This window comes from Artibeus jamaicensis, unplaced genomic scaffold (genome assembly GCF_021234435.1).
Source record: "Artibeus jamaicensis isolate MK-2021 breed Jamaican fruit bat unplaced genomic scaffold, CSHL_Jam_final scaffold_916, whole genome shotgun sequence".
Lineage (NCBI taxonomy): Eukaryota > Metazoa > Chordata > Mammalia > Chiroptera > Phyllostomidae > Artibeus > Artibeus jamaicensis.
The window spans coordinates 2,125,743-2,151,946 of NW_026522059.1; the positions used below are offsets into that span (position 1 = coordinate 2,125,743).

The 26,204-nt window shown below is 58.4% G+C and overlaps 1 protein-coding gene across 3 annotated transcripts in view; it reads left to right on the forward strand.

Moving 5' to 3' along the window:
- TRAPPC9 (trafficking protein particle complex subunit 9) overlaps nucleotides 1-26,204 on the forward strand; it is a 219,722-nt gene that overhangs the window by 45,507 nt on the left and 148,011 nt on the right. For all 3 annotated transcript variants that reach the window (XM_053660957.1, XM_053660956.1, XM_053660958.1), the window contains 7 exons: nucleotides 5,171-5,316; nucleotides 8,314-8,399; nucleotides 11,109-11,235; nucleotides 11,979-12,111; nucleotides 12,646-12,809; nucleotides 14,853-15,005; nucleotides 20,953-21,077. In XM_053660957.1, the coding sequence (XP_053516932.1) occupies nucleotides 5,171-5,316; nucleotides 8,314-8,399; nucleotides 11,109-11,235; nucleotides 11,979-12,111; nucleotides 12,646-12,809; nucleotides 14,853-15,005; nucleotides 20,953-21,077 (934 nt within the window). The remainder of the gene's footprint in view (nucleotides 1-5,170; nucleotides 5,317-8,313; nucleotides 8,400-11,108; nucleotides 11,236-11,978; nucleotides 12,112-12,645; nucleotides 12,810-14,852; nucleotides 15,006-20,952; nucleotides 21,078-26,204) is intronic.

Consider the following 26,204-nt stretch of genomic DNA (forward strand, 5'->3'; position numbering starts at 1 on the left):
TGTCCTAGTGGACACTCTTGGAGTCCGTAGCTAATCAGATGGCACTGGCCAGCTGCCCACCAGACGCTGGACCTCGGCCTGGAAGGCGCTCCGAGCCCTTGGTATGGAGGCCCCGGGTGGGGTGCTTCTGCTGTGCCTGCAGCCTCCTCATCGCTGACGCGGGCTCAGAAGGGCAAGGCTGGACCTTCCTGCGAGCAGGACCTCAAGTGGAACATCTTTGAGTTGCGATCAAGGGCATGATTCATTTTTAAAAAATGAAAGACTAGAAACCTTTCTTGGATCATTCTTCAATTTAAACAGCCTTCCTGTAACAGCACCTCAACGTCATAGAACGTTCCGGGCTTTGGATGCTGCTTCTCACCCTCCAGGCGCTCAGGCCCTTTGTGTCCTGGCAGGTGACTGGCACTGAGGAGGAGAGGGCTCGTCCTTGGGGAGATGCTGGCGGGGGCCAGGCCGGGCCACGGAGGCAGCCTGGGTCCTAGTCGGGCCCCTCGGGCTTATTCTTTCCCCGTGTGTGACCATGGACCTTGGCCCCGGTGAGCCTCCACCGCCTCATCTTTGAGAGGGTCTTGAACACCGCGCCTCCCCAGGCTGTCGACCTGGTGGGAGCGGAGCCTCCAGAGGCCCGGGCGGGCTGCCTGCACCGAGCGCGTCCCAGTCGTCTTCCTGCAGGTGTTCTCACGCTGCGTTTCCAGACAGCGGGCTGGTTGGAACAGCGCCGTGCTCTAGTCCTTCCGCCGTTTAAAACCACTGGGCGGAGCACCCTGGGCGGAGGCGCAGCAGTCTAGCATTTAGGCAAACACTGGTACATCTGCTGAGAACTTTTTTTTTGTTACCGTGTCTCTTTCCCCCTTTGTGGCACATGCTGGAGAGCCCCCCACTGAACAGTGCTGTGTCCCCTGTCCCAGTGCCAAGGTGTGCCCATTGTAGATGCGGGCTGTTTTTAAAAGTCTGCCTTTGTGTGTTACCTGCCCTGCGCAGACATGTTTTAATGGTTTTGGAGATGTTTAGCGAGAGAAAGAAGCCCTAGTCGTACCTGACCTCGTTAGAAACTACAAGGAAGCACTGCAGGAGATCCCTGGGGGAGACCCCGCGGGGGTCCTGTAGCCCCCGCAGTGCCAGCACCACTGGCACCACCGGCAGGCTTTGTCAGTCGGGTACCTCCCTGCCTGCTGTGTCTCCACTGCTTCCAGAACAGAATCCACTGTGCTGCTTTTCTGTGGCTTATGGTCCTCCGTGGCACGCCCTGCCTGCAGATTGCTCGGGGCCCCTCGTCGCCCCGGCCCCACACACCCCCACAGAACAGAGTAGGCAGGCGGCGTGGTGGCCTCGTGGCTCTGTTCGGGCTCCGTGTTCTGCCCGAGGCACCTTTCCCTCTGTCGCTCTGCCCGAGGCTTCTCAGTCATCTTTCCAGAAGGATTGTTTCTTCCATAAAACCTTTTCTTAGAGTCCCCCTGATAGAGATGACACTAACTTCTGTAAAAGGACAGATTATTTCAGCTGCAGAGGTTAATTTTCTTATTTATTAAGAAGCTGGGAACAGGTAGCCTTTCTGCAGCTCTCTCTTTGCCTCATGGTTACCAGGCAGCTGCTGCAGCTCCAGATCACACGTCTGCTTCCAAGACAGGAATAAGAGAGACGGGTCAGGGATGTGTGTGCTTTGTTTACTAGGAAAGCAGAAATGTTCTCAGTGGATTCATAGTGGGCTCCGGCCCTGGTCTCACCGACCGGAAGTGTGTCTCACGGCCACCGCCTGCTGTGAGAGAGGCTGAAAAGAGCGCCGGGGTCTCCCTGTCTCTGTAAGGCAGGTGGCCCGGGAGACGGGGTCAGAAGTTGGTGCCGCCACATCTTTCTTCCATGGCACCGAGAAAAGTGGGTCATATGTCTTTGTTGACAGGTTGGGCCCTTCTCTTTGACGCTTGGCCTGAGTGAATGGGTGTGTGCGTGGTGGTGAACGAACGAACAGGAGTGTCTGGTAGGAGTGTTGGCACAACAGGTGACGGGACTCGGAACCTGATCGTCGGAGACAAAAAGGAATGTGTGGCACATGAGGCTGCAAAGTCCAGGGGCAGGGCCCAGGGAGGGCGGGAGTCGGGGCGTGGCTTCTCTCCCCGTCTTTGTCTGTCCCCTGCAGCACGGGGCTTCAGTCTCAGGGCGGCCACTGCGGCTCCTCAGCCCTGTCCCGGGGCGGAGAGCAGGGGCCTTGCTAATGGCTCTGGGGGCAGTGGAAGCACCTTTCTTTCAGGCTTCTTTTCATTAACATCCCTCCGCCTCCTGCTGCCTCGGGGGTGTGGGGGTCAAGGACACAGACCTGAGCCAGTGGTGGAGGTAGGGGATTGGACCCCTGCCGCCCTCACAGGCAAAGTGCTGCCCTGTCCTTGGACAGGCAGCCCTGGAGGGTGGCATCCTTCAGCCTCTGAGCTGCACCGTGTCCCCCTGGGCTCGCGGCACCTCTGACTGGGACGCTGAGCCCGTGCTCATGAAACAGCGGCTCTCTGCTCTTACCTGGGACCATGTTCCGCTCGGGTAGCCTGACTTTCGAGCTGCTCTCCCGAGCCGGTGCCATCGGAGAGCACAGAGGGTTAAGATGCATGTGGTGTCCTTGCTGCACTTGGCCTCTGTCCCCTCCTTTGTCCTCACAAAGCAAGGTCTGTGTTGCCCGAAGTCATGCTGTGGGTCATCCCTCCAGAGCTGCTGCGCTGTCCTCCTCTGGGCTCCTCTCTGCCGTGATGGCCAGTGGGAGTGCAGGTGCGGAGCAGGCCGTCAGGTGTCTGAGAGGAGAGCAGGGGCTGGGACGTGCGTGGCTCTGGTTCACGCCCAGCACTGGGGAACGCCCTGTGTGACAACCGAAAGACCACGGGGTTTTGTTCAGCAGTCCTGCATTCAGATCCCGTGTGGGCAGTTTGGTGAGTGACGGCGGTCGAGCTCTTTCCCCTCCCTGGGCCCGCGTTGCCTGTTCCCACCTTGGGCTGGGCGAGGCGGCCTCCACACATGTGTCACGGGGGACGGGCTGCGTGGGGGAGGGCTCCGTGAGTGGATGTGCCCCGCGGGTCCAGTTTTCAGGGTTGAATGGAACCGACTGAATGGGGTCCCACCACGCCCCAACCGCGCCAGCCGCCGTTGCGAGTTGCCCCTGGTGGCCCCAGGGAGCGCTCAGTGACAGGCACACTGGGAGCCCGCAGCTCCTGCTGCGTGTGCAGAGCGAGACGGCCAGACGTCCACGTCTGGGGGCGGGGTCGGAGCTGCTGTGCAGACAGACTCCAGCTAGTGTAAGGGCGGCGTCGCTTCGTAATTGCAGTTTTGGTTTTAGATCCCACGGTTGGACCCATTTTTGCCTGCCGAGGACTCCCCTTTTCTTTTTAACCCTCATCTGAGGATATGGTTATTGATTTGAGAGCGAGAGAGAGAGAGAGACATCGACGTTGATGTGAGAAATGTTTCTACTGGGGATCGAACCTGCAACCCAGATACGCGCCCTGACTGGGACTCAGACACACAGCCTTGTGCTGTATGGAAGGACACTCCACCCGCCTGAGTCACCTGGCCAGGGCCATCGCTGTTTTAACCCCAACATTCAGGGAATCAGTGTTTATCGAGTGCCCGAGTCGTGCCCGTCAGGGGCAGGTCCCGCGTGAGTCCACGTGCCTGCAGGCCGCCGGCGCACATCCAGTCCCTGCTCTCTGGAGCTGGAGCAGAAGACAGTCCAGGTAAAGCTCTGAGACCCCGAGTAATTTTATTTACTCCCCTGCAGAGCTCTCCACAAAATGATCGTGTACACAGAAGCCAGCCCTAGGCTTCACGCCCCAAGTAATCACGTGGGCTGTTCACACACAGCCAGTCCTGAATCACTGAAGAGGGAATTGGAGGCGTTCAGCCCTCGAGTACAGAAAACCGCGGGCCTCTCTTTGGTGTGGGGCCGGGGGCAGGGGTTGGCTAATGTTGTTACCGCTTTGGATGAGCCCGCGTTGAGCCGCCCCAGCCCAGCAGAGAGCTCCAGGGGGAATGAGGCTGCCCGATTGGTAAGGGCCGCAGCCCTCCACTCAGAACGAGCTTTGAGTCGCTCTGAGTGGCTTCAGTGCTTTAAAAACGTAGCTCTTAAGTTAATTACGCTGTTCGAGGAAGGAGCACAGGTGGTTATTAAGAAGAAAGGGGCTCGGTGACTGTGGTGTTCAGGGCCGTTTTCCTCCGTGAATGAAATGGAGCAAAGCCCACCTCCCAGGTCCGGTCAGGCTGCAGCTCCCAGGATCCTCCCAGGGTCCCGCCGCTGTCCAGAATCTTCTGTCACACTTGGTACAACCGTTGTTGGCTGTGCTGCACTGGCGCCGTGTGAATCATTTCCGTGAGGTCGGAGCAGTCGACTTTCCCCAGGGGGCCTTTTATAAAGAGACGCTGGTGCTCCATTTTGGGTTATGAATGAATGTCATGATCGTCCATTACTTGGCTGGCTAACCACACCCTCCAAATTCCTTTACATATTAAAAAATTGATTTTAGAGGGGAAGGGAGGGAGAGAGGGAGAGAAACACTGATGTGAGAGAGAAGCATCGATTGGTTCTCATGTGCACCCCGACCGGGGACTGAAGCTGCCACCCAGGTGTGTGCCCTGACCCGGAATCCAACCTGTGACCTTTCCGTTTATGGAGGACGCTCCACACAACGAAGCCGCACTGGCCAGGCGTTCTTTGTGTGCTCTAAAACTCTCTCTGTGATCCAGAAGCTCCGTGCTTGTGTAGATGGGTCCTGCGGTATCTCAGATAGCACCTCACCTTTAGGTGGTGCCCGGAGCAGAGAGCTGTTTGTGTTGCAAGGAGGTGGGCTCATCTTAGAAGGGGAAACACTCTAAGGCTCCCATGGGTGCCACCTGGTTCAAGGCTGACAGTAGCTCACAGCAGGGTCGGGCCCAGAGCAGAGCTCCCTCGCTCCAGCCCAGGGCCGTCGTCTCTGCGGCAGGGGCCCGGCGGTCCGCGCTCGCCAACAGAGCTGTTGGGGAGCGCAGCTGAGCTTTCAGCTGGGCCAGGGACGTCCGGCCACCGCCTTTGAGTGCCGCTTCTGGCCCCCGTGCCCCTGCTGCCTGGTGCAGCATCTTTCCAACAAGTGCTGTGCTGCGGTGTTTCCGCCGAAACCACGCTAACAAGGCAGTTGATGTGTTTTCGTTCCGTTTGAAACTACAGGCGTGTGAAACTGCTGAACCTCCCTGCCAGCCTCCGGCCACAGAAGATGAAAAGCTTGCTGGGTCAGAACGTGTCCACCAAGAGCCCATTCATCTACTCGCCGATCATCGCCCACAGCCGCGGGGAGGAGCGGAACAAGAAGATCGGTAGGACTGCCACCCTGGCCCTCTAGGGGCACCGCGCACGCGTGCGCTCCCACTCTGCACCGAGCGGGCCCTCCTCCCAGCTTGTCCAGTTGGCTGCCTCCGTGGGGCACTTGCCGTAGATCTGATTTTTAAAGGTCTAGTCCCAAGAGGCGACATTTCTGTTGAGTTACAGAAACCAGAAGATCTCTTTTAGCTGAGCCTTATGTGGACAGCAGAAGGTGGTAAGTGCAGAGCAGAGTGATTTCCCAAGGCCTGACAGGACCTCTGAGTTGTCAGAGAAGGTGAAGGGTTGCCTTAGACTCAGAATGGGCTGGGGGATAAGGACAAACAAGGGCCCTCGGTGCCTGGGGCTGGGTGGCTGCCGGGTCAGCGCCCGGAAAGCCAGCCCTGCCTTTCTGGTTTTCCTCTTTTTATGAAAATAACACTCAGTGTGTTTCGGAGGGCTTAACCTTATGATGCAGGATGTGGCATTCTGCTCCCACGTCGCAGGTGGGAGAGTTGAGTGGCCGGTCTGAAGGAGCAGCCCGGGGTCCAGGAGTTAGAGTCTGTGCAAAGGAGACCGCCACCCACGTCCTGCACTGGAGCACGGTGGGCGTGAAGGGCTTCACGTGCAGAGTGCTGGGACTCTGTGGTGCCTCCAGGTGTGGTGCTGAGGTCACAGCTGCCCAGGAGCAGTGCAGTGCCGCAGCTGTCAGAGGTGTTTGGCTGTCTGCTGGCCCTGCAGCTGTTACTCCCACCGTGTCCCCTCAGACAGGTGATCATGTCTCCCTGGGCTGCATTGTGTCACTTAGAGTGGGGACAGGAGAAGCTAACTCAGAGGGTTCTTGTGAGGATCAAGTGAGACGTGTTCCCAAAGTGCCCGGCAGCCTTTTGGATAAGGTGTCCAGCAGTATTTTCATGTGTTGTGCTGGGGGCTGGGGTGCAGGAGAAATCGGGGTGCTCCCTGCCTAGTAGGTGCCTCAGTGCAGTAGGAAGAGACCAGAGCAACCGAACGATGCTGTTAGCCTGGGGTGACAGTGTGCTCCGTTGGAGCGGCACAGGGGGAGGCCCTGCCTCAGGTGACTGATGGCCATGGGCTGCTCTTTGTCCCGGTTTCTGGGACCAAAGGTCCAGGAAGGGGCTCCCATGGGCTCCCGCGCACTCGGGCTGGAGAGCGGGTCAGCTCCTCTCACAGACCGCAGTCGGGGGCAGTGCTTACCTTTGGTAGACCAGGCCTGTGTGTGTGGGAAGGGATCCTCTGAGGACCCCAGGACAATGCTTCGGTCCGTGAGGGAGAAAACAGGCAAGCCTTAGCTACCGGCACAGCAAAGCGTTAGAACAAAGGGCCTTTTCCTCCACCTGGAGGATGGGCTGGCTCTGACCACTGGCGTCCGGTAGGCTCAAGGATGGTGCAGACTCCGGAGGGGGCTTCCGTGAGCCTCCCCTGGAGGTTCTCACAGCCAGGGTGGGGGTGTGGGTGTGAACAGGTGGGGTGGGGAGGGAGGAGACCGAGCTGGGGGTCCAGGAGAGTTAGAGCAGCCTGGGAAGGGCTCGGACTTGGTCTCTGTGCAGGGCGTCTGGTGCTGGTGCCCGGTGCCGGGGCTGGTCTCTGGCTGGAATAGGCGGGGTCTCCCTGGAAGGTCTGTGGGAGCTGAGGGGTTCTAATCACACCCCCTGCATCCCCTCTGGAGAAAGCCCTTCTAGCCTGGGTCTGTTCTAGACACCGCTGCCCTCAGACCCCTGGGCGGGCATCCTGCTGGCTGCCTGCAAGTCCCAGGGCTTCTTGCCCTGCTTGGACCTGGAGCGCCTGCCTTGCGGCAGCAGGGAGAACAGCACCTCTCTCCCCAGGTCACTGTGGAGCGCACCGATGCCCTGCCTGGTACTGCCTCCTACCCCGCTGATGCCCCACACATGTGCACATAATCGGGGGCCTTTCTGATTGGCCTCACAGACTGTCTTGTGGGAGGGCAGGCTGTGAGGATGCCTGAGGGGCTGCATTACTTGTCTCTTACTTCGTACCAAATTGCTACAAACTTAGTGGCTTAGAACAGGACGAGCAAGTCCTCTCTCGGTTTCTGGGGGTCCATAGCCCAGCACTCGCCGGCTGGGCCCTCTGCTCAGGGTCTTACGGGCTGAAATCTGGGTGTCCGCTGGGGCCGTGTCCCTCCTGTCTGGACCAGGCAGATTTGTTTCCAGGCTCTCTCAGGTTCATCGTTTATCCCCTGTGGTCGTGTGACCGGCACCCTGCTCTCTTGCTGGCTGTTGGTCAGGATGGCCCTCGGCTCCGAGAGGCTGCTCTGGGTCTTTGCCATGCAGCTGCACCCATAGATCGGCCCTCCCCTGCTTCGAGTCTTTTCTCTCAGGAAGGGTGTGCTGTGGTTCCTTTAAGGCCTCACCTGGTTAGACCAGGCCCACCCAGGGTGCTCTCCCTTTTGATGAACTCAAAGTCGACTGGTCGGAGACCTTAATCACGTCTGCTGAGTCCTCATATTTGCATTCAGGGGAGAGGGTCACGCAGGCAATCCGCACCAGGCTGGGGGTCTTGGGGTCACTTCAGAATCCTGCCCCCCACAGGTGTTGAAGTGCAGCTCACCTGGGAGGTCAGGGAGGAGGAGGGTCCCCTTCTGTGGAGGGGAGGGGAATCAAGCTGTGTGCCAGTCAAAACCGACCGCACCCGCTCTGCGCCTGTGAAGGTCTGGGCGGTCTCTGGCTGCATGCCAGGCACGGTGCTGTCTGGGTTGATTTCGGTTTTATGGAGCTGCGTTTGGCCTGATGGCATCGGTCACCCTGCCAGAGACAGCAGGAGACTTCTGTCGCAGAGCGTCCCAGAGGTGGTGAGGGCTTGCTTGGTTTGCGAGGAGGCTGGTGGAAAGCCAGCTGTGAATTGTTTCTCTCACGACCGTATGATCATCCCCCTGTGTCCTGGGAAACATAAGTCACTGGAGGACTCACCTGAAACACGTGAACCATGGAGCCAGACCGGCTAATGTGTGGGCTCTCGCGTGTGTGTGTTTGCAGATTTCCAGTGGGTTCAAGGAGACGTGTGTGAAGTCCAGCTGATGGTCTACAACCCGATGCCTTTTGAGCTCCGCGTTGAGAACATGGTATGTATCCCTGGGCGCCTGAGCCTTCGGGGCCAAGGAGCTGCCCTTAAAATGTTCTCTACGTAATACTGGAGGCACATGCCCCGCGATATGTCTGTTTTTGTATTTGTTTTGCCAAGGACTATAAGCTGTTTGTGAGGGAAGAGCACATCTTGTCGTTCCCAGGACTGTAGTGCCTGGGACTCGGGGAGCGAGAGTCACTGGACAAAGACCTTCCGAGGGGGACACACTCGGAGCTCGGCTGGCTGGGTGTGAGGCTCCAACGATCACGTCGCAGTCTCTGTGAGGTCATCCAGGTCACGTCATTGCTGCGAGGCGCAGCTGGGGGAGAGCTCTGGGGAAGGAGGGTAGGCTGCCGCGTCACCACCTACCATGAGCTTCCTCTGCGCTGAGACCAGTGCGCTCTGCGATATTCCGGGCCCGCTCGCAGTCTGTCTGTCGGACGTGCTCCCCGAGCCCGTTCAGGGAAGAGGGTCATCCTGGCTGTCTGAGCTGAGTCTGGAGACCGCAGGGCAAAGCCCCGCCACCCCCATTGCCACCCCCACTGCCACCCGGGGCCCCGCTTCTCCAGTCCCTCTGTGCACATCAGCAGGCAGTGGTGCCGCGTGACCGTCAGTGACCTTCAGAGGGCAGTGTTGAGACAGAGTGTTACGACTCAGTGTTCAAGGGCAGAGGCCAGAGCTTCACGCAGCAGTCCTGCTGAGTGCCCACCCCATGTGTGAGGCCTTGGGCGAGGCACCAGGGACCTGGTCCCTGTGGTGGGGGCGGTGCATTAGGTGCTGAAGGGCCTGTGGGCAGAGTCAGGTGACAGAGGGCTCAGCTGGGGACGTGTGACCAGCCAGAGCTTGCCAGGCAAACCAGGAGTATTGAGGGTGATGCTGAGGCCTTCGTCACATGGCACGGCTCTCTTGACACCTGTGTCTTTGGGCAGCCCGCTGCGTGTGAAGCTGGCAGCCCGAGGTTGTTCAGAGGACGGGCCTTGGGGGGTGAGTGCCTCCCCCCGTGGGCCCAGTAGCCCTTGGGCGGCGCTGTCCGGCTCTTGCCCAGGCCTTGCCGGGGGCGCCCTGTCCCTTGGCCTAGACAGGGAATGGTAGTTGTTCAGAGAATCTTCCCCCACGTGGGTAAAATATCAGATGCCTCCTCCTTTAGCTCACTGTTTTTGTCTTTCAAAAGTAGCTTTCATTTTTATTTGGTTTTGAAAAAGAAGTAATACGTGCTTTTTGTCAAAAATTAGAAAGAACAAAAAATAAAATAAAAATTACCACTAAGAGATAGCCCCCAAAATATGCTCAGGATTTTAAAAATTATGAAATTTAAAAAAATCTTTCAGACACACGACATGATGGCACTCATATATCTACCACTCACACTTAGAAAATGTTGCCCATTGGCCATATTTGCACTGGCTATTTTAAAACAGAGAAGATGCCGCTGTGTTGCGCCCGGGACAGCAGCCCTCTGGCTGGGTTGTGCTCCCACCCCCGTGCCCGACACCTGCCTGAGCACTTGGAGCGTCTCACGTTCCAGCTCAGCGCTGCGCTGGTCGCCATGGGAGTGTCTCCTGGGTGCTTCCTGCAGACAGGGAGGTTGCGCATGTGCACACATGCAGCCATGCACGTCCGTGTGGACCTACGTGCGTGCGTCTGTATACGTGTATCTAGACTCACGCCCCCACACGCAGCACAAACGGGTTTTGTGGACCCCGACTTCACAGTGCTGCCCCCGTTCCAATCCGGCCGCACCGGACCTCGCTCGCCTTCCTCGGGCCACGATGTGTCCTTCCCTCCCATGTGGGCGTCGGCCCTGCGTCGCCCACGGTTCTTGCTGGATTCTTACAGAAATGGCTTCTTCTTTTTAAATGCTGATCCTGCCACTTTGCCGAATGCACTTGTTAATTTAAATTTCACTGTCGATTCCATAGGGTTTTCTTTAATTTTTCTATCCTCACCCGAGGATATTTTTTTTCCATTGCTTTGAGAGAGAGAGGAAAGGATGGTGGTGGGGGAGAGAGAAACATCCATCGGTTGCCTTCTCACATGTGTCCCTACTGGGGACTGAATTTGCCACCTGGGTACGTGCCCCGAGTGGGAGTCAAGCCCCTGACCTTTTCATCTGTGGGATGACATCCAGCCGAGCCATGGCAGCCAGGGCTCAGTAGGGTTTCCCTGGTCACAGTTTTGCCTTTGGTGGGCAGTCGTCCACATGCCTTTCATTTCTTTTTCTTGCCCTGCCGCCCGGCAGCCTGTTAATGGCCTGGCACCGTGCCGAGCACTCCCGAGCCGGCCTGCACCGGGTCCAGGTGTAAGGCGGCTGCTTGAGGCCGGGACGCGTCTCCTTCACTGCCCAGCATAGTGCCTGCGACTTAGGGAAATGAGCTGATGATTCGCAGAAGCACCGGAGGGATGTCAACGATGGCGTATTTCCACACTTCATGTCTTTTTGTTTTCATTCCCATTCTGCTAGAACAGCAAAACCAAACACACACCAAAAACGCAGCAGTCAGGGTTGCATCAGGATGACTTGGTTGAGCACCCACGTACGTCCCATTTCAAGGCTGTTTTGTGAGTCGCACGTCTAGCCCATCCCCACAGTTCCCTGGATTTCACAGACGTCGCTGTGCCCTGGCAGCCCTGGCGCTGGCCTGCGTGAGTGGCCGTCCCACAGTGGGTCTGGGCTGCACCTGCTCACGCAGCCCGTTGCTCGTTCTAGGGGCTCCTCACAAGCGGAGTGGAGTTCGAGTCTCTGCCTGCGGCGCTTTCCCTTCCGGCCGAGTCTGGACTGTACCCGGTGACGCTCGTCGGGGTCCCCCAGACAACGGGAACGATCACCGTGAACGGTAAGGGGAGCTTCTCTCTGCCTCCGGACGGGCAGGGTGGCCGGCTAGCTGTCCTGCCTCACTGTCGTCCTGTCAGGTCACCCGGTGTTGCCGCCCCAGCCTCTGGGCCTTGTTTCCTCCTGGTCCACGGTGAACATCATTTTTTAATTCTCTCAAGAGTCCAAACGCCATTGTACAGCTTTGCTGGAACAGTTTCAAGCGTGTATCTAACCCAGGGCATTTTTCTCTTTTTTGCATGGAAAATTGGCTACTCTTAAATGGTAGGCCGTGTACAGGTCCAGCAGGTTTGCCACGTCACCCACTGGTGGTGATAACAACTGGCTCTCAAGCTTTCATCTCAGCCGAAGACTTTGAGTTATTTTTCTGATACTTAAGTCATACTGTGCCCTGCGAAGGAACACTGGCCTCATCCTCATTGAGCAATAAATGCGATTGCACAGCATGTCTTTGGAGGGATGAGCTAGAACTACCAGGTGGTGCGGAGACCTCCAGTCCATAGAGACTCCTGTGCTGCTTTCCTCTGGAGGCAGGAAGCCTGTGGGGCAGGAGTGCGGGTGTCGTGGTCAGCTCCACGCTCCGTGGGAGGAAACCGAGGGTCCGCAGGGCTGAACCTTGGGCTTGACTCTCACCTTTGTCCTTGGACAGGGACCCCAGATTCCTCTCACTGCTGGAGCCTGCTCTCGGGTGCAGGCGTGAGGCTCAAAGCCGCCCCCCTTTGCGAAGCTTGTCCCCTTGTTTCCCAGGTTACCACACCACTGTCTTTGGCGTCTTCAGTGACTGCCTGTTGGACCACCTCCCTGGAGTGAAGACCAGTGGCTGCACGGTCGAGGTCGTGCCTGCCCTGCCCAGACTCCAGATCAGCACGTCTCTGCCCAGGTAGGTGCAGGTGCAGTGCAGGTGTCCGCCTGCTGACGGCGCCTGGCTGCTCGGCACCAGGGAAGTGTCGTGTGACTGGGGAACAAAATGAAACACGGAGGAAGCGAACCCGGAAGGGATCACAGAACTGAGTGCAAGAGCTGAGAGTGTGATACTCTGAGAAGGGAGTCTTGACGTGCAAAGCAGCTCTTCTCCTGGGCCTGGGCAGGACCAGCGCCCTCTGTATTCCTGACGGTTACATGCCCGCGCAGCACAGGTGTGAGGCCAGCGCTGCCTGGACCTTCTTTCCAGGCCTTTGGACCAGCCAGTGTGGGGATGCGGCGCTGTCCCCGGTGCCTGTGCCCAGGGCCCTGATCCTCTGTGGCAGTCCGCCCTTGTGTTGCCAGTAGCCGGCTTTCGAATCCCACGTTCAAAGCCAAGGTTCCCCAGCCCCCACCTCTGAAACATCAAAGTGCGGTGATGTGCCCAACCCTGAGGTGCCACTGGTTTTCTTTTTTCTGTTTGAAGTTACTGTTGTCGTTACTGGTTTCTTAGGTCGGCACACTCACTGCAGCCTCCCTCCGGTGACGAAGTGTCTACGAACGTGTCCGTCCGGCTCTACAACGGAGAGGCCCAGCGGCTGGTCATCACACTGGAGAACATCGGGATGGAGCCGCTGCAGAAGCTGGAGGTCACCTCGAAGGTCCTCACCACCAAAGGTAGGGCTTGAAGCTGGTTTGGCCTCCGCGATGTCTGTCCTCTTTCTTCGACGACGCCGTTGTAAGGTTGGCAGTTCTGATGATGCGGGAGGAGGGCGCACAGGAAGGGGACAGAGCAGGAGTGCGTCCTTGTGTCCCGGGGCTCTTTCCGCTCATGGACCCAAGGAAAACGCTCTCGAGTGAATGAATGAATAGGACGTTCGCAGGCTCAGGGGCATGTGGGTCTGGCCGGCCAGTGCTTTCCAGGTGGGTTCGGCACCTGGGGCCCACACACCCCTCCCCTAAGCGGGCGCTCTGTTTCCTAGTCCGGGGCACAGGCAGCTTGCCCGCAGAAGACCAGCGTCAGCTTCATCATTCACTAGCTGTTTGTCCCTTTTGTGCCTCAGTTTCCTTCTGGGATGATAGGGAGGCGGTGCTTGCCTTGTGAAGCTGTTCCAAGGACTTGGGGGGCAAAAGGCGCAACCCCTGTCCAGTGGGGTCAGCGGACCGCAGGACCTTGTTGTTGCAAAGGGGGGAAGGTGTGAAAGGTGGTAAGTAGAGGTCAGATCAGGTTGTGCCGTAAAGTTAGAGAAATTATACTGACCAGTGAGGCCAGCGGTGTTTTCCCGCCTTGAGGGCGGAGCCTGGCGAGTCAGGCAGCTGGTGGGGCTGCTGGTCCAGCTCAGTGCCTGGGACGGGGTGCTGTGGGTTCCCAAATGGAAGTGGCCCCTCTTCACGTGACGGCAGCACTGTGGGAGACCAGGGCTGGCAGAGTCGCAGGCCTCCGGTTGGCTCTGCCTGGAGGGAGGTCCGGGCCTGGCTTGGGGAGAATTTGTCATTTTGAATCCTATCGTGAAATAAGGCGTTTGCAACAAAGTCTGAGCTTGGCCCACTGCAGAGAGGTTCCAGCACCTTGTGATCTGGGGGGAGGTAACACTCAGCTGCGGTGTTGCTGCTGGACCTCAAATCCGGCTCGCCTATGGCACCGTGTGGCCGTTTTCAAAACAGCGCCTTCGTGAGTGAAAAATAGGAGCTGTTCTCTTTTTCAAATCCTCGTCGGAAGCTGTGGTACAGTTACATGTGGAATTAAGTGAATGGACGTATGCCATCTCCTTCCGAAATATACGAAGGGGATGCGTCCTGTCACTTAGGTGGTACAGTGCCCCAAAGCTGTCAGTGGCAGTGACTGATCTGGTACATATGACAGGACGGGGAAAGTCCTCTGGGCACCCGAGGGAGGGCGGTGCGTCTGAGCAGGGCAGGCGGGGAGACCGTGTGCGGGTCCCCCTCCCGTCTGAGAGCCGGTGACGGGAAGTGTCCACCCTCCGAGCGCTGCTGTGGCGTGAGCCCACAGCATTCGCTTCTGTGCCGGTCCCTGTGTGTCTGCTGCTGGGAACTGCGCCACGGAACTGCGCCGTGGGCAACTGAAGGCTCTTGTGGGGTTCCGTGGGGTTCTCTGTGCTGCCACTGGACTTAGTTTGTATCCGGCAGTAATGAGAGCTTTAATCAGCGCCACGTCATGGGCACCTCAGGTCGTTTTTGTCATGAAATAACCACAGCACCCCTGAAAGGTGTTTCTGGGGGCTGTGGCCCATCTGCTTCACTGCTGCCTGCCGAGCACCAGCAGTGTGGAGAGTGCTTGTCGCACAGCAGACCCTCGGGACCGAACTGGTGACCGTCTGGTTCGCAGTCCGGCACTCAGTCCTGGAGCCACGCCAGCCAGGGCGGGACGAGGATCAGTGTTTTCAGGTGGCCTGCTGTAGAATACGATTATGGAGGCAGGCAGCGGGACGCCAGCTGAGTCTGTAAGAGCCAGGAGGGTGCTCACTGGGTCGGTGGGAGGAAGCCGCCTGGCCTGGCCGCCCTGCCCCACTGGCAGACACAGGCGATTGCCTCCCCACACCCAGGATTCTGGGACTTGCTCGGTACTTTGAACTCTTAACTTTGAACTTGCTGGTGGTTTTCTTGGCGTTTTGAGAATGCATCAAACTTTCTAAGGGGGTTGGTAAGCCTCATGTCACCTCGGGTACATCACTGTCATCACCATTATTATTGTCATTGTAGAAAAACTGTACGGTGACTTCCTGAGTTGGAAACTAGAAGAAACCCTTGCCCAGTTCCCGCTGCAACCCGGAAAGGTGGCCACTTTCACCGTCGACATCAAAGTGAAGCTGGATTTCTCCTGCCAGGAGAACCTCCTCCAAGACCTCAGCGACGGTGAGCTCTCTTCCCGGCTTAATTAGCACATGTGGTCCCCAGACGCTCTGCGCGGCCTTTGCTGCGCCCGCTGCCTGCTGCGCCCTCTTCACTCGTCATTCATTAACTGCAGCCGCTGGAGGCGTCTCCTGGACGCTCCGTTACCCGAGTGAGCTGCCGCGTGTGCCCGGGGGTAATGAAGTGCCTCTGCGCTAAACGGTGGCTTCATTCACACCCTTTACTGCTTTGTGCTCATTTGTCAGGAGGTCACCCTAAATTGATGAGATGAGGGAAGGACTACGCTTTTCAAGTATACCTACTGTGATCTGATTTGCGGTGATGATAAAGTCCTTCAGTCTGGTGATTTCTGTAAGGCATTGGAAGCTGGAGAAAATGGGAATTTATACTTAGAACTAGCTGGTTGTGGATAAGACCTGTAAACAATGATGTCCAGTTATGGGGTGTGCATTCACGCGTTTGTTTGGAGGCCCTGGGGTGCGTGAGTTGGCTCAGACCACCCCACCAGTAGACCACAGGCAGCGTGGCTTCACGGCAGGGGCTCGTTTCTGGAGGCCCTTGGCGGCGAGCCAGGCCGGTTCGGTGGGGGCCCTCGTCCACCTGCAGACAGCGGCCTGGTGCCGCTGCACCCTCACGTGGCAGAGGGGGGCTCTGGCGTTTCTGTGCAGGGCACCAGCCAGTGGGGTGGGGGCCCCTCCTTATGACCCCGTTTAACCTTTCTCACCGCCTCACGGGTCTCATCTCCAAATACCATTTTGGGGGTTTGGGCTTGAGCATATGCGTTTTGGGAGCACACCAAGTCGCAGGTCACTCCTGGGGACACTCGGCAGGTTCCGTTACTGGAACTTGCCATGGAACTTTGGAGGGTGACTTGGACAGCTCCGTGCCACAGTCTCCTAATTGATGGCATTACTTCTGCTCCTAGGGTTGTCCTGAGGACCTGCTCTTGACATGGTGTGTTGTAAGGGTTTGGCCAGTGGTAGGTACAGTGTTATTGTTTTTGTGTAGGTGCTGTTAGTGTCTCCATTTTACAAGTAGGACATCAGGCACAGACAAGGGTGAATAGTTTTATTTACTTCTAAAGTGAGGGGAAGGGAGGGAAAAAGGGAAAGAATCACTGATCAGTTGCCTCTCACACGCCCCCAACCAGGGACCTGGTCCCCAACCCAGACACGTGCCCTGACTGGGAATCAAAACAGTGTGGACTTTGGCTTTGTGGATGGTGCCCAGCCCACTGAGCCATGCTGGCCAGGGTGGCTGAGTAATTTTTGCAAGGTCACACAGCCAGGAAGTGGCAGAGCTGGGCTATGGGCCCAGGCAGCTTGGCTCTAGAGTCTGTCCTCGTAATCCCTGTGGGCCCGCTGCTGCCCGGAGGGTCAGCCAGGAAAGTACACGCGCGAGTCAAATGCTTGAGACTTTACAGAGTGACCCCCATCTTGGGAAGACTGGGGAGAACCGTTCTGGAGCAAAAAAGTGTGGTGAGGCCACGTGATCGGAAGCTGCCTGTGGCCCTGACTCCTGGCCTGGGTTTAAAAGAAGGCATTTTGGGACCTCAGTGTTGTGCACGGGGTGTGAGAGGAGTAGGCCCTTCAGCACCATCCATGCACTGAGGAGCCAGGCGCTCACGCGGCCTCGCTGTCCCTCGGGAGAAGCCAGCGGGAGGGGCGCCCCGCCCCGAGCTGGCCACCGTGGGGGGTGGGGGGCACCGGCGAAGCCACACCGTTCCTCTCGCCCTCTCCGGTGCGTTGGAGCTCCTGCCCGGGGCGGGGGGTCAATATCCCGTGTAGTGTCTGGGCTGTGGCCACCCCCCAGAAGTCCAGCAGGCCGGGGGGTGTCCTGCTCCTCCTCTGTCCCTGCCAAGGCCTGTGCCTTTGTGCTGCGCATCTTTCACTGAACCACAACGAGAGCCTGGTGACTCCTGTCCCTGCCTCTGGCCTCAAGCCCCTCTCCTGGCAGGTGTTTGGTTTTTCCTCAGAAACAAATGCGTTTCTCCCCTGTCTCACATGGCCACGGTGAGAGGTGCGTCAGGAGGCTGGGCCCCAGATAGTCCCCCCGGGCTCTGGTGGAAGGTGGCGGAGGGCCCCGGAGGGAGTTTGGGAAGGTGAGCAGGCAGGTGCAGGGCCGGCCGTGTGCGGATCACCTGGGCGTGGTAGGTGCAGCAGCTCGAGCGGGAGGCGCGGGCTCCACGGGGGCTCGGGGGCTCCGGTGGGGCCGGCAGGCTGTTGCTGGGGGATCCTGTGTGGTCACAGCCCAGAATTTGGTTGTGGTCCGGCAGGTGGTCGAGTTTCTGTTAGAATTTGTTCTCCCCCGTGGAAAACGGCGTCTTTTCTTGCCTGCAATGCCTCTGGTTTATTAAGCCGAGACAGACTCTGCCTGTGGGCAGTTGGAATCAGTTCTGTGTCCGGAGCTGGAGCCGTGTGTGAAGAACAAGCTGCGTGTACCTTTGGCACTTCACTCTGTCTCGCCTCTTCAGAGTTTAATGATGGCGGATGCCTCGGCTTCTCGTTGTGGAGCTTCTCGTTGTGGACAGGAATTGATTTTTTCTGGGAGCTGCCACCGTGGGCCACACCCCGCTCCCTCTCCTAACGTGTCCCTTTCCTGCGACTGTGCTCTGAAACTGGGGCGTCAGCTCGTGCCTTTGCCCTGGTCTGCGGCTCTGCTGGAAAGGAGTCCTGGTTTTTGGAAACCCAGTGTTTAAGAATGAGAGCAGCGACTCACCGTGGTGGGGACGTGGGGATCTTAACGCCGCGCTCTTGGTTTTTCTTCCGGCCCCCAGAGGCCCGAGGCTTTCGCAGACGTACCCTTTGGAAGGCCATCCGGGATTTTAGTGAGACTTGGGAGTTTTTCCGAGGGTAGAGAGGATGGGGAGGGGGAGAGAAGGCAGATGCCTTCTGAGTGCTCACTGCGTCCGGGCCGCTGTCAGGTCCCTCCTGGGTCCCTCCCGCCCCCTCTCCCTGCAGCCCTGAGAGGTTGCCGACACCCCCCTGGGGGCGTTTCCTCTGCCCGCCCGCCTGGGCCCTGTGCCCTCGGCTGCCACCGGGTCCAGCTGCCGTGACGCTGTCTGTGCCGCTGGTGGTTCTCGGGCACAACTCCCATCTTGAGGGCAGGGCCGGTGCTCCCAGTTCCAGCTGCTGGAGGTTCCCTGCACCTCACAGAGGCTCTCGCTGGCTTCGCTCGCTGGTGGGTTCTTCCCTCTGTCCCATCAGGGCCCCAGGCAGGACTGTCCTTCTCTTTCCCAGTGTGCTCTTTCTCAGCACTGCGCCATCTGTCTGACGGCTCCCGCCCCAGCCAGCCTCCTCTCTGCGCTCCTGCTCCCTGCGCTCGACTGCCTGACCCGAGGGTCTCGAGCGTGGGGGTGGGGGGGGTGGCGGGAGCTGGGGGAGGCTTGGCTCACGCCATGGTGGGTCCCCACCGGTACCCTCTGTGTGCTGCCGTCTTTCTGCTCTTCCGGTGCAGACCAAGGCCTTCACCCCTCCCGCCAGTCATTTACGGGATCGCTAGTGTCCTTCTGAGTTGCCGGGCCCTCTCTGCTGGCCGCCGTGAGCACAGACCGGTGGGTCTCAGACTTCTCTGTGCCTGGGGACCTCCTGGGATCATCGACAACTCCATGCCGCTCCCAGCGCTAGACCTTGGGATTCAATAAGCCTGGGCCGTGACCGGGGCATCAGGGTTTTAAAAGTGTCCATAAGTGCAGCCGGGTCTGGGCACTGTTGGCACAGGCATCGCTGTTCTCTTCGCTCGTCTCGAGAGACTCCCAGTCTCCCCTTCGCACAGAAACAGGCCCGTTCCTTGAGAGAGCCGTCACCGGAGAGGGAGTCTGTGCCCTGCGGGCCCTTGGGGTAGGTCCGTGGGACGCCCGGGGACTGCCGGGCGGCCTGGCCAGGAGCTGTGTGGAAGCTCCTGTGAGGACGGGGATGTGTTCTCGGTACCGGTCCTTCTGGGTAGCCACGGACCTGGCTGTGCTGAGCTCTTGTCCTGGCACTGCTTCCACCAAACCTCGCTGTCTGCCCACCTCCCCTGCGTCTCGGCTTCCTCGCCTGGGCTCTTGGTGAAATGACGCCTGCCTCGTGCGGTGCGAGGGCCAGCTAGATGGTACGCACTGAGGGCTGGGGCTGCACCGAGCACATAGTAAACACTCAGCTGTCAACTCTCCTGGCAGAGTTGTTTTCACTGTGACTGCACTTCTCTTGGCTGTCATGTCCCCCCTCGTCACCACGGTCGTGCTGAATTTGAGAGAGGCGTTATTCTAGCATCCCAAATTGTATTTCCGAATTGCCCACAAAGATGCTCTTTGTAGAAGATTGAGCACTATAAACAGTAACTATGAAATTCTCCCCGAAGGCTCAGTTTAGCTCCGGCGCGCTCCCAGACTCCTGCCGCTCCCAGACGCCCTCTGTCCGCCCAGCCCTGTCCTCTCGCCCGCCCTCCCCCTGGGCTGCCTTCCTCTGTCTGTCACTTTTTGGGGCTTGTTTTCCTACTCATTGTTGTTCCAATCTGTTCTCTGGTCTATTTGCAATGGGCCGTGTTGGCAGGAAAGCTGGCTGAGCCATCGAGTTCCGCCCCCAGCCCTGCCCAGCCGGGGAGCTGTTCCCTCACAGGCTCCTGGCGGCCCATTTTTCTGCTCGCATAGCCGCTTGCTCGCCGCCCTCCGCAGCTGCCCCCATCTCCCGTCCCCGAGGGGCGGGGGCTGTCCCCGGTTACAACCCATACGTTGTCTGTCTTTTCCGTCTCTAGTTGGATCGGACATCAGACCCCTCGGTCCAGCGGTTTTAACCAGGCACCGCCGGAATTTAAGGAAATGTGTGATACTGACTGTGTGGTCAGGGGCACTAACCTCTTTCCTCTTAGCTGTCAAATAAAAAATGACAACGGCCAGCCCAGCAATAGCTGGTTGGTGTGTATGAATCAAATCAATACCTGTTGTTTTTGGCAGATTGGCAAAAAGTATGGTGTATTTGCTTGGTGCCCTGAACAGTGTTGGTAATTAGTGTGTGTGTGCCGTGAGGCGAAGGTTGAAAATCGCTGCTCTGGTCCCTAAAAGAGCTATAGTGGGGCTTTTTAAAGGTGTTTTCCGAGTTTGAAGAGTACAGGTTTTTGTGGCCTCGGTGGTTTTGAGGTCTGTGTCCAAAAGAGAGACATATTTCAGATAAAAGTTCTAGGCTTTTGTGCACTGTGGGTTTCTGTCTTTCATTGACTCCCTAGAGTTGGTTCCCATTTTAGAGCCGAGACAACGGAGGCCCGTAGGCCTGTGCAGCTTACTTGGAGCCTCTTGGTGCAGTGGGAAGGGCGGCTGCGGTCAGGCCCGGCCCTGTCCTCACAGCAGGTGACTCGAGGAGGGCTCCTGCCACTCCCCAGATTCACGGATGGCGCCTCCTGGGAGGACTGCCTGTGTTTTCCGTCTGCCCCTGGGCCGGCTCCGGCCGTGGCTGATCAGGGCCTCCCTCATCCACCAGGACCTCGTAGGGTGGAGGAGGAGTGACCCTGGGGGGACGCAGACAGCAGTGGCCCGTCCTCTGCTGCCCGTGGCCACAGCGCCTTCGGTGGGAACGAAGCCTTCAGCACCACTGTCGGTGTAGAATGGCGCTGGCATGTCCAAGGCAGAGCGTCCGCTGGGAGCCAGTGGTGTGTGCGGTGTGCTAATGACAGGAACGTGCCCCGCCTGGCCCTGTGACAGTGTCAAAGGCCCCGCTCACATGCTCAGCCTCTGGGCCAGCTCTTCTGGAATCTGCAGGCCTCTCTGGGGACATTTGGTGCCAGGCCGTGCCCCTCAGCTCACGCAGCAGGAGTGTGTGCGCCTTCACGGAGCACACACCAGGCAGGGTGGGCAGCACTAGACCGGACAGGAGCGAGACCCTGGAGGCTCTTCCCAGTGACTCTAGTTTTGAATGACCATCCTACATTAAAAACAACCCAGCCACTTCTCCTTATGCCCTCTGTTGTCACCTTCCAGATGGGATCAGCGTGAGCGGCTTCCCACTGTGCAGTCCCTTCCGGCAGGTCGTTCGGCCACGCGGGGACAGCAAGGCCACGAATCTGCCTGAGGGCAGCAAGCCTGGGGACCTGAGCCACGTGAAGGTGAGTTGGTCCCCCACGTGCAGCCTGCCATGCAGCTCGGCGCTTTGGCTCCTGCCCAGCCCTTTGGGAGGCTGTGTTGGGTGCTTTTCGGAAGGGGAAGGAAGTGTGCCTTTGACGGCGGAGTCATGTTTATGGGTGGCCCACGTCTCAGTGTGTCTCGTTCTGCACTGTGCTTTGGGGAGTGGCCTGTCTGAGGCCCACGTGGTCATGTCTTGGGGTGGGGGGCATTGTGTCTCCCTGTCGCTACCTGCTTTCTCATGAGGTCCCAGGAATGCACGGGTTCCGTCCAGGTGTGCACTGGTCAAAGTAGAAGATTTTTTTTCCTCTTTTTTCATTTGAAAAATGTACTTACTGGATTAAGATTCTCAGTTCAGATCTTTATCCCGTTAACTTTTCTTGCTCCTTCAGCCACTCCTGCTGCTCACTGGTTTATAAACACTCAGGAAGCCAGGAGAATGCACAGCAGCAGGCGGGCGGTGGCGCGAAGGCCAGACACCCTGGCACTTCCGGGGGAGCAGAGGTGGTTGTGTCCGTGGGGCTCCGGGCCATCCGAGCTAGAGCTCTGGGCATTGGTCATCAGTGCAGGGGAGGCTCTGCCCATTGAGCTGCCCTGGGGTGCTGCAGAGTTGGGGTGCTGCAGAGTGAGGGGCCTCAGCTGCCAGCGGCGGGGGCCGGTAGCGAGGCTGCCCTGCCGACCTCCAGTGCAGCGTGCTGTCCGGCCCGGGCGTCTGGGCTGCTGCCCACAGCCTTGGTGCCAGCCCTGCAAAGGGCGGTGATTGATGAGGACAGTCTGCAGAGCGGGGCCAAGCCAGTCCAGAGTCAGCGGTGGGGCAAGTTTGCAGGGACGGGGGCTGTGCGGTGGAGGGACAGGGATGCTGTGAAGGGTGGTCCCGGCAGCAGGGAATGAGCTGACGTTGGTGGGGGGAAGTCACACCCAAGTTACAAGGAGCTGGGTCTTTGGGGCACGCCCTCTCTGTTTGGGGCCCCTCAGGGACGAGGGGAATGGTGTAGCTGGGCGTTCTACACCCCAGGGAACATTCACCCTTCAGCATGGTTGCTGTGGGAGGTCTCGTGTTAGCCGGGGGGCAGGGATATGGGAGACCCTTCCCCCCCAGAGGGGGCAAAGGCAGAGGCAAGGACAAGGGTACCAGCATGGTGCTGTGTGGAGGGCGGTCTGTGGCGGGGAGTAACAGCAGATAAGCTGGAGAAGTGGCGTCCTCACAGCGCCCCTGGGCGTCATGTCACCTACGTCACCTGCATCCCCGCTACCCTCCAGCCGACGGCAGCCTGTTAACTGTGCTTCCCCTTGGGCCTCAGGCTTCAAAATCCAGGGCGTCTTCGCGCCTGCTGGGCCGTGGCGGCTGTGGCAGCGATTTTCTTCTGTTGGGAGTTGCAATGTTGAACTTAGAAGATTATGAACACGCGTGGGTGTAGGTGGACGTGTGTAAACGTGTGTCAGTGTGGTTGCCATTCACTGAGTCTGTCCTCCGTGTCGGGCACTTGCACATAAACTCCTGTTTTGAGTTCTCGCGACAGCTTTCTCAGTCGACAGACGTCCCCCCAGTGACTGCGCCGAGGCTCCGAGAGGGGCTGTGACGCGACCTGAGTCCCTAGTTCCTGTCCCTTGCATGGTGACACCTCTTTCCCTCCTCTGCCCTCTGGAATTTACTTGTGGACAGAGTCCCAAAGGCCTCTCGATCTCTCGATCCTGTGTCCAAGGCCGGTGGTCGGGCCCTGCTGACCGTGGCAGTCCCTCGGTTCTCTCAGCCCCAGTGCCCCGTGGTGCCACACCGACACTCCTGCCGCTCTCCCCAGGGCAGGGACCCTCCTGACGGGTGTCTCCTCAAGGAGCCTGGAAGGGGAGGAGCCGGCGTGTGCTGAGTGTGCTCCACGGGCCAGGATGGTGCTCAGCTCCCACCTGCACGGTTGTCCCCATTTCTGCAGATGTCTCCCCAGGGCAGTGTGGGCAGTGAGACTTGGGGGAGAACCCATGTTCCCTTCTAAGCTGGCACTGGGATGGGGTCCCATATCCAGATGCCGTTTCCCGGGGCAGCGGGGGCCGGGGCAGCAGCCCTGTCTTCTGTGGTCTGTCGGTGGTGGAGGAGGTAGGGGCTCGTGGCTGGAGTGCCGCTGCATCTCCTGGTACCAGGGCACTTCTGCTGCGGTCCAGGTGATCTCTGGGGAGCAGCATGGAGCTGTGTGAGCCGGGGGCTTGTGTGGCTGTGGTGGGGGCCCTGTGTAGCATGCTGCCTAGAGCCTTCTCCCCAGAGCAGGGACGATGCGGTTTAATTGGAAATGTGCTCACCCAGGAATGTGTAGTCATGGAAACAAGGGATGCAGTGAAAGCAGCTGCAGGGAGGCCCTCCGAGGATGGGAAGAGAGCGTGTGCTTGTGCTTGCGCAGGTTCCCCGTCAAGGCTTCTCCCCGAGCCGCCGGCGCTAGGCCCGTCTGCCGTGGTCAAGAGCGGTTTTTCCGCAGCCACGTGGGAACTGTCCTAGGGCTGAGCACAGAGACTGTGTGGTGGACACGTGTTAGAAATGGCCTTCCTGTGGGCCGGGCTCTGCGGGACGGCCCCTGACCCCGGCCCCGTCTGCACGTTGGAGCCAGGCTGCTTTTCCCCGGGCCACTGGGCTTCCTCTCAGCTGGAGACGGACAGTCTGAGGGCTTGTGCCCGCGGAGTAAACAGAAGGTTTCGTTACCCCCCCGCCCCATAGAGGAAATGCCCAACCTGATGCTCTCACTCAGGCCTTTTATGAAGCATTTAAGGGAAGAATAATATGAATTCTGCGCACACTCTTCCTTCTGGAAACTGGGAAGAGTGGGTGCTTCAAATCATCCTACGAGGCCCAAGTTGCCCCGAGGCCAGAGCAGAGAGATCCTGAAACAGCGGCACCGACAAGGCTCCCGAACACAGACCGGCAGTCCCCTCAGCAGCCAGCACGCCCTGTGCAACACCGGCGGGGGGGGGGGTTTGGCCCCGGGGGCTGGTTACCTGAGCAGTGGCTGCAAGGCTGGTTCAGTGTCAGAGACGTGGCAAATGTAACTCCCCGTATCAGCAGACCGGAAAGGAAACTGTATAAACATCTTGATAATCGATGCGGAGAAAGCACTCGGCAGTGTGCAGTGTGTTTCCATCAAAGCTCTCAGCAAGTTAGGGATAGGAGGGACTCTGTGAACCCACAACCCCCTGCAGCTCCACTGCCCTTAAAGGTGCAGAGCTGACTGCTTCTCCCAAGGGGCCGCTGCGCCAGGCTGCTCCCCTCGGCCACAGATGCGCTCCATCCCGCGGCCCTTCACCTGTGCCCGCGTCCCTGTGAGTGGAGGGCCTTCCTCTGTCCCTTGGACTCCTGGCGCGTTCCCCCGTCCTCAGAGCAAGCTCCGAGGCTGCCTTGTTTGCCAGGGCTTCGCAGGTGCCACCAGGAGCACCAGGCATGCCCCCCTGCGTCCCTACCCTGCTCTCCACTTCCACTGTTGCTGTCATCCTGTGGCTGTGTCCTTGAGTTCCCTGTCATGTCCGCACGGCGCGGCTGGCCCTGCTCCGCCTGCAGGAAGTCTTGCCTGGCCAGACATTCCCGGTAGCAGGCAAAGCAGTCCCTGTCCCTGGAGTTCTCTTTGCTCTGATGAGACGCTCGTCATCGGAGAGGCAAAGCAGGCAGTGAAGTGTGCGGCCCTCGCTCAGAGCGGAGTCTGACTTGAGCGTCGTTTACTTGATGCCTGCGTGATGTCATGTGCTTGATGGCGTGTGGCCTTTGCACTGAGGAGCTGTGGGACGCTCGCTACATCCTCGCGTGTGCTTACACTTTAGCAGTTGTGTCCCCAGTGGACTGGCTGGAAGACTGCTAAGAAAATTTAAGAGCAAATGTATTCAAGTTAAAAAAAAGCTATCGTGCAACAAGTGGCGTATTTTCTCTAGCCGTGTCGCAAATGAGAAATGTTTCCACGGGCTGTTGGGGTCTGGGAAGCAGAGTGAAGGTTCGATCGGCCGAGAGGTGGAGTGTGAGGCACTTGTGCGCTTGACTGCTCACGCAGGGAGGGCAAGCGGGCGCGTGTGCCGAGGCCAGGGAGGCTTGGGGCCCACCGCAGGCACTGAGCGCTTTGGACAGCCGTTCCTGATTCCTGCTCTCAGGACTTTGGCTTCCCATTCTCCAAGTGGGAATTACTGGGCAGCTCAGAAAGATTAAGTAAGATGCCCAAGGTCAAGCAGTTGCTAAGTAGAAGTTAAAATTAAAACCCGGATATGTCTGAATCCAGAGCTGGTGTTATTTATAAGTTTCCAAACTTCTTAGGGGATACAGACCATTCTGTGTTGAGTTAAGCTGTGCTGATGGAGCGGTGAGTGTAAGCCTGTCGCCGGCCTGACCCTCAGTTTTCAGGCTGTGAAGTGCAGATAATAGGACTTCTTCTGGGGCTGCTGTGAGGAGGAGAGTGTCTGCTATCAGCCCTGGCAGATAAGAAAAGCTTACAAAATGGCACATCCACTTTACTTCCAAATTATTTCTGATCTGTCCCAGTAATAGTTACAGAGACGGAGAAGCTCTTTCTACAAAGTTTAGGCAGAAAAGCGCTAACAGAATCCTTTAATCTGTTTGGCAGTTTCAAATTCCACAAGAAATTCAGCAGCGAGAAGCGGGGCCCACTGGGTGGGGGCGGGCAGGGGGCCTCTGCCGGTGGTGACCTGCACTTTCATCTGGGCCCCTGTGGCGTTTCGCTCACTCTGTTCCTTCAACAAATATTGGCTTGGCCAAAAGGTCTGTTTGTTTTTTTCCGTAAAATGTGAAAGACACGTTTTGTTCACTTTCACCAGTAACTGTATCGATCGGCTATTTGAGTGAGTCGCTCTCTCCCACTGCTGGCGTCCACGGGTTGAGGCCTGGGTGCTGCTGGACGCCTCCCAGCCAGCGCCTGTGACAGCCCCACTGCGGAGAGTCGTTTGGCCCCGATGTCGGTAGTCCCAAGATGTGTCACAAATTGACACGTTCCATCAGTCACAGCCCCTTCTCCATACGTGGCACAGATCTTTGTGTTTCAGTGGCGTTTTTACCTTTCTTGACATAATAAAACTTCATACACCAAAAATGGTGCATATTTTCCTCCATCTTCAGTGTTAAAATGGCTGCACAAAAATTC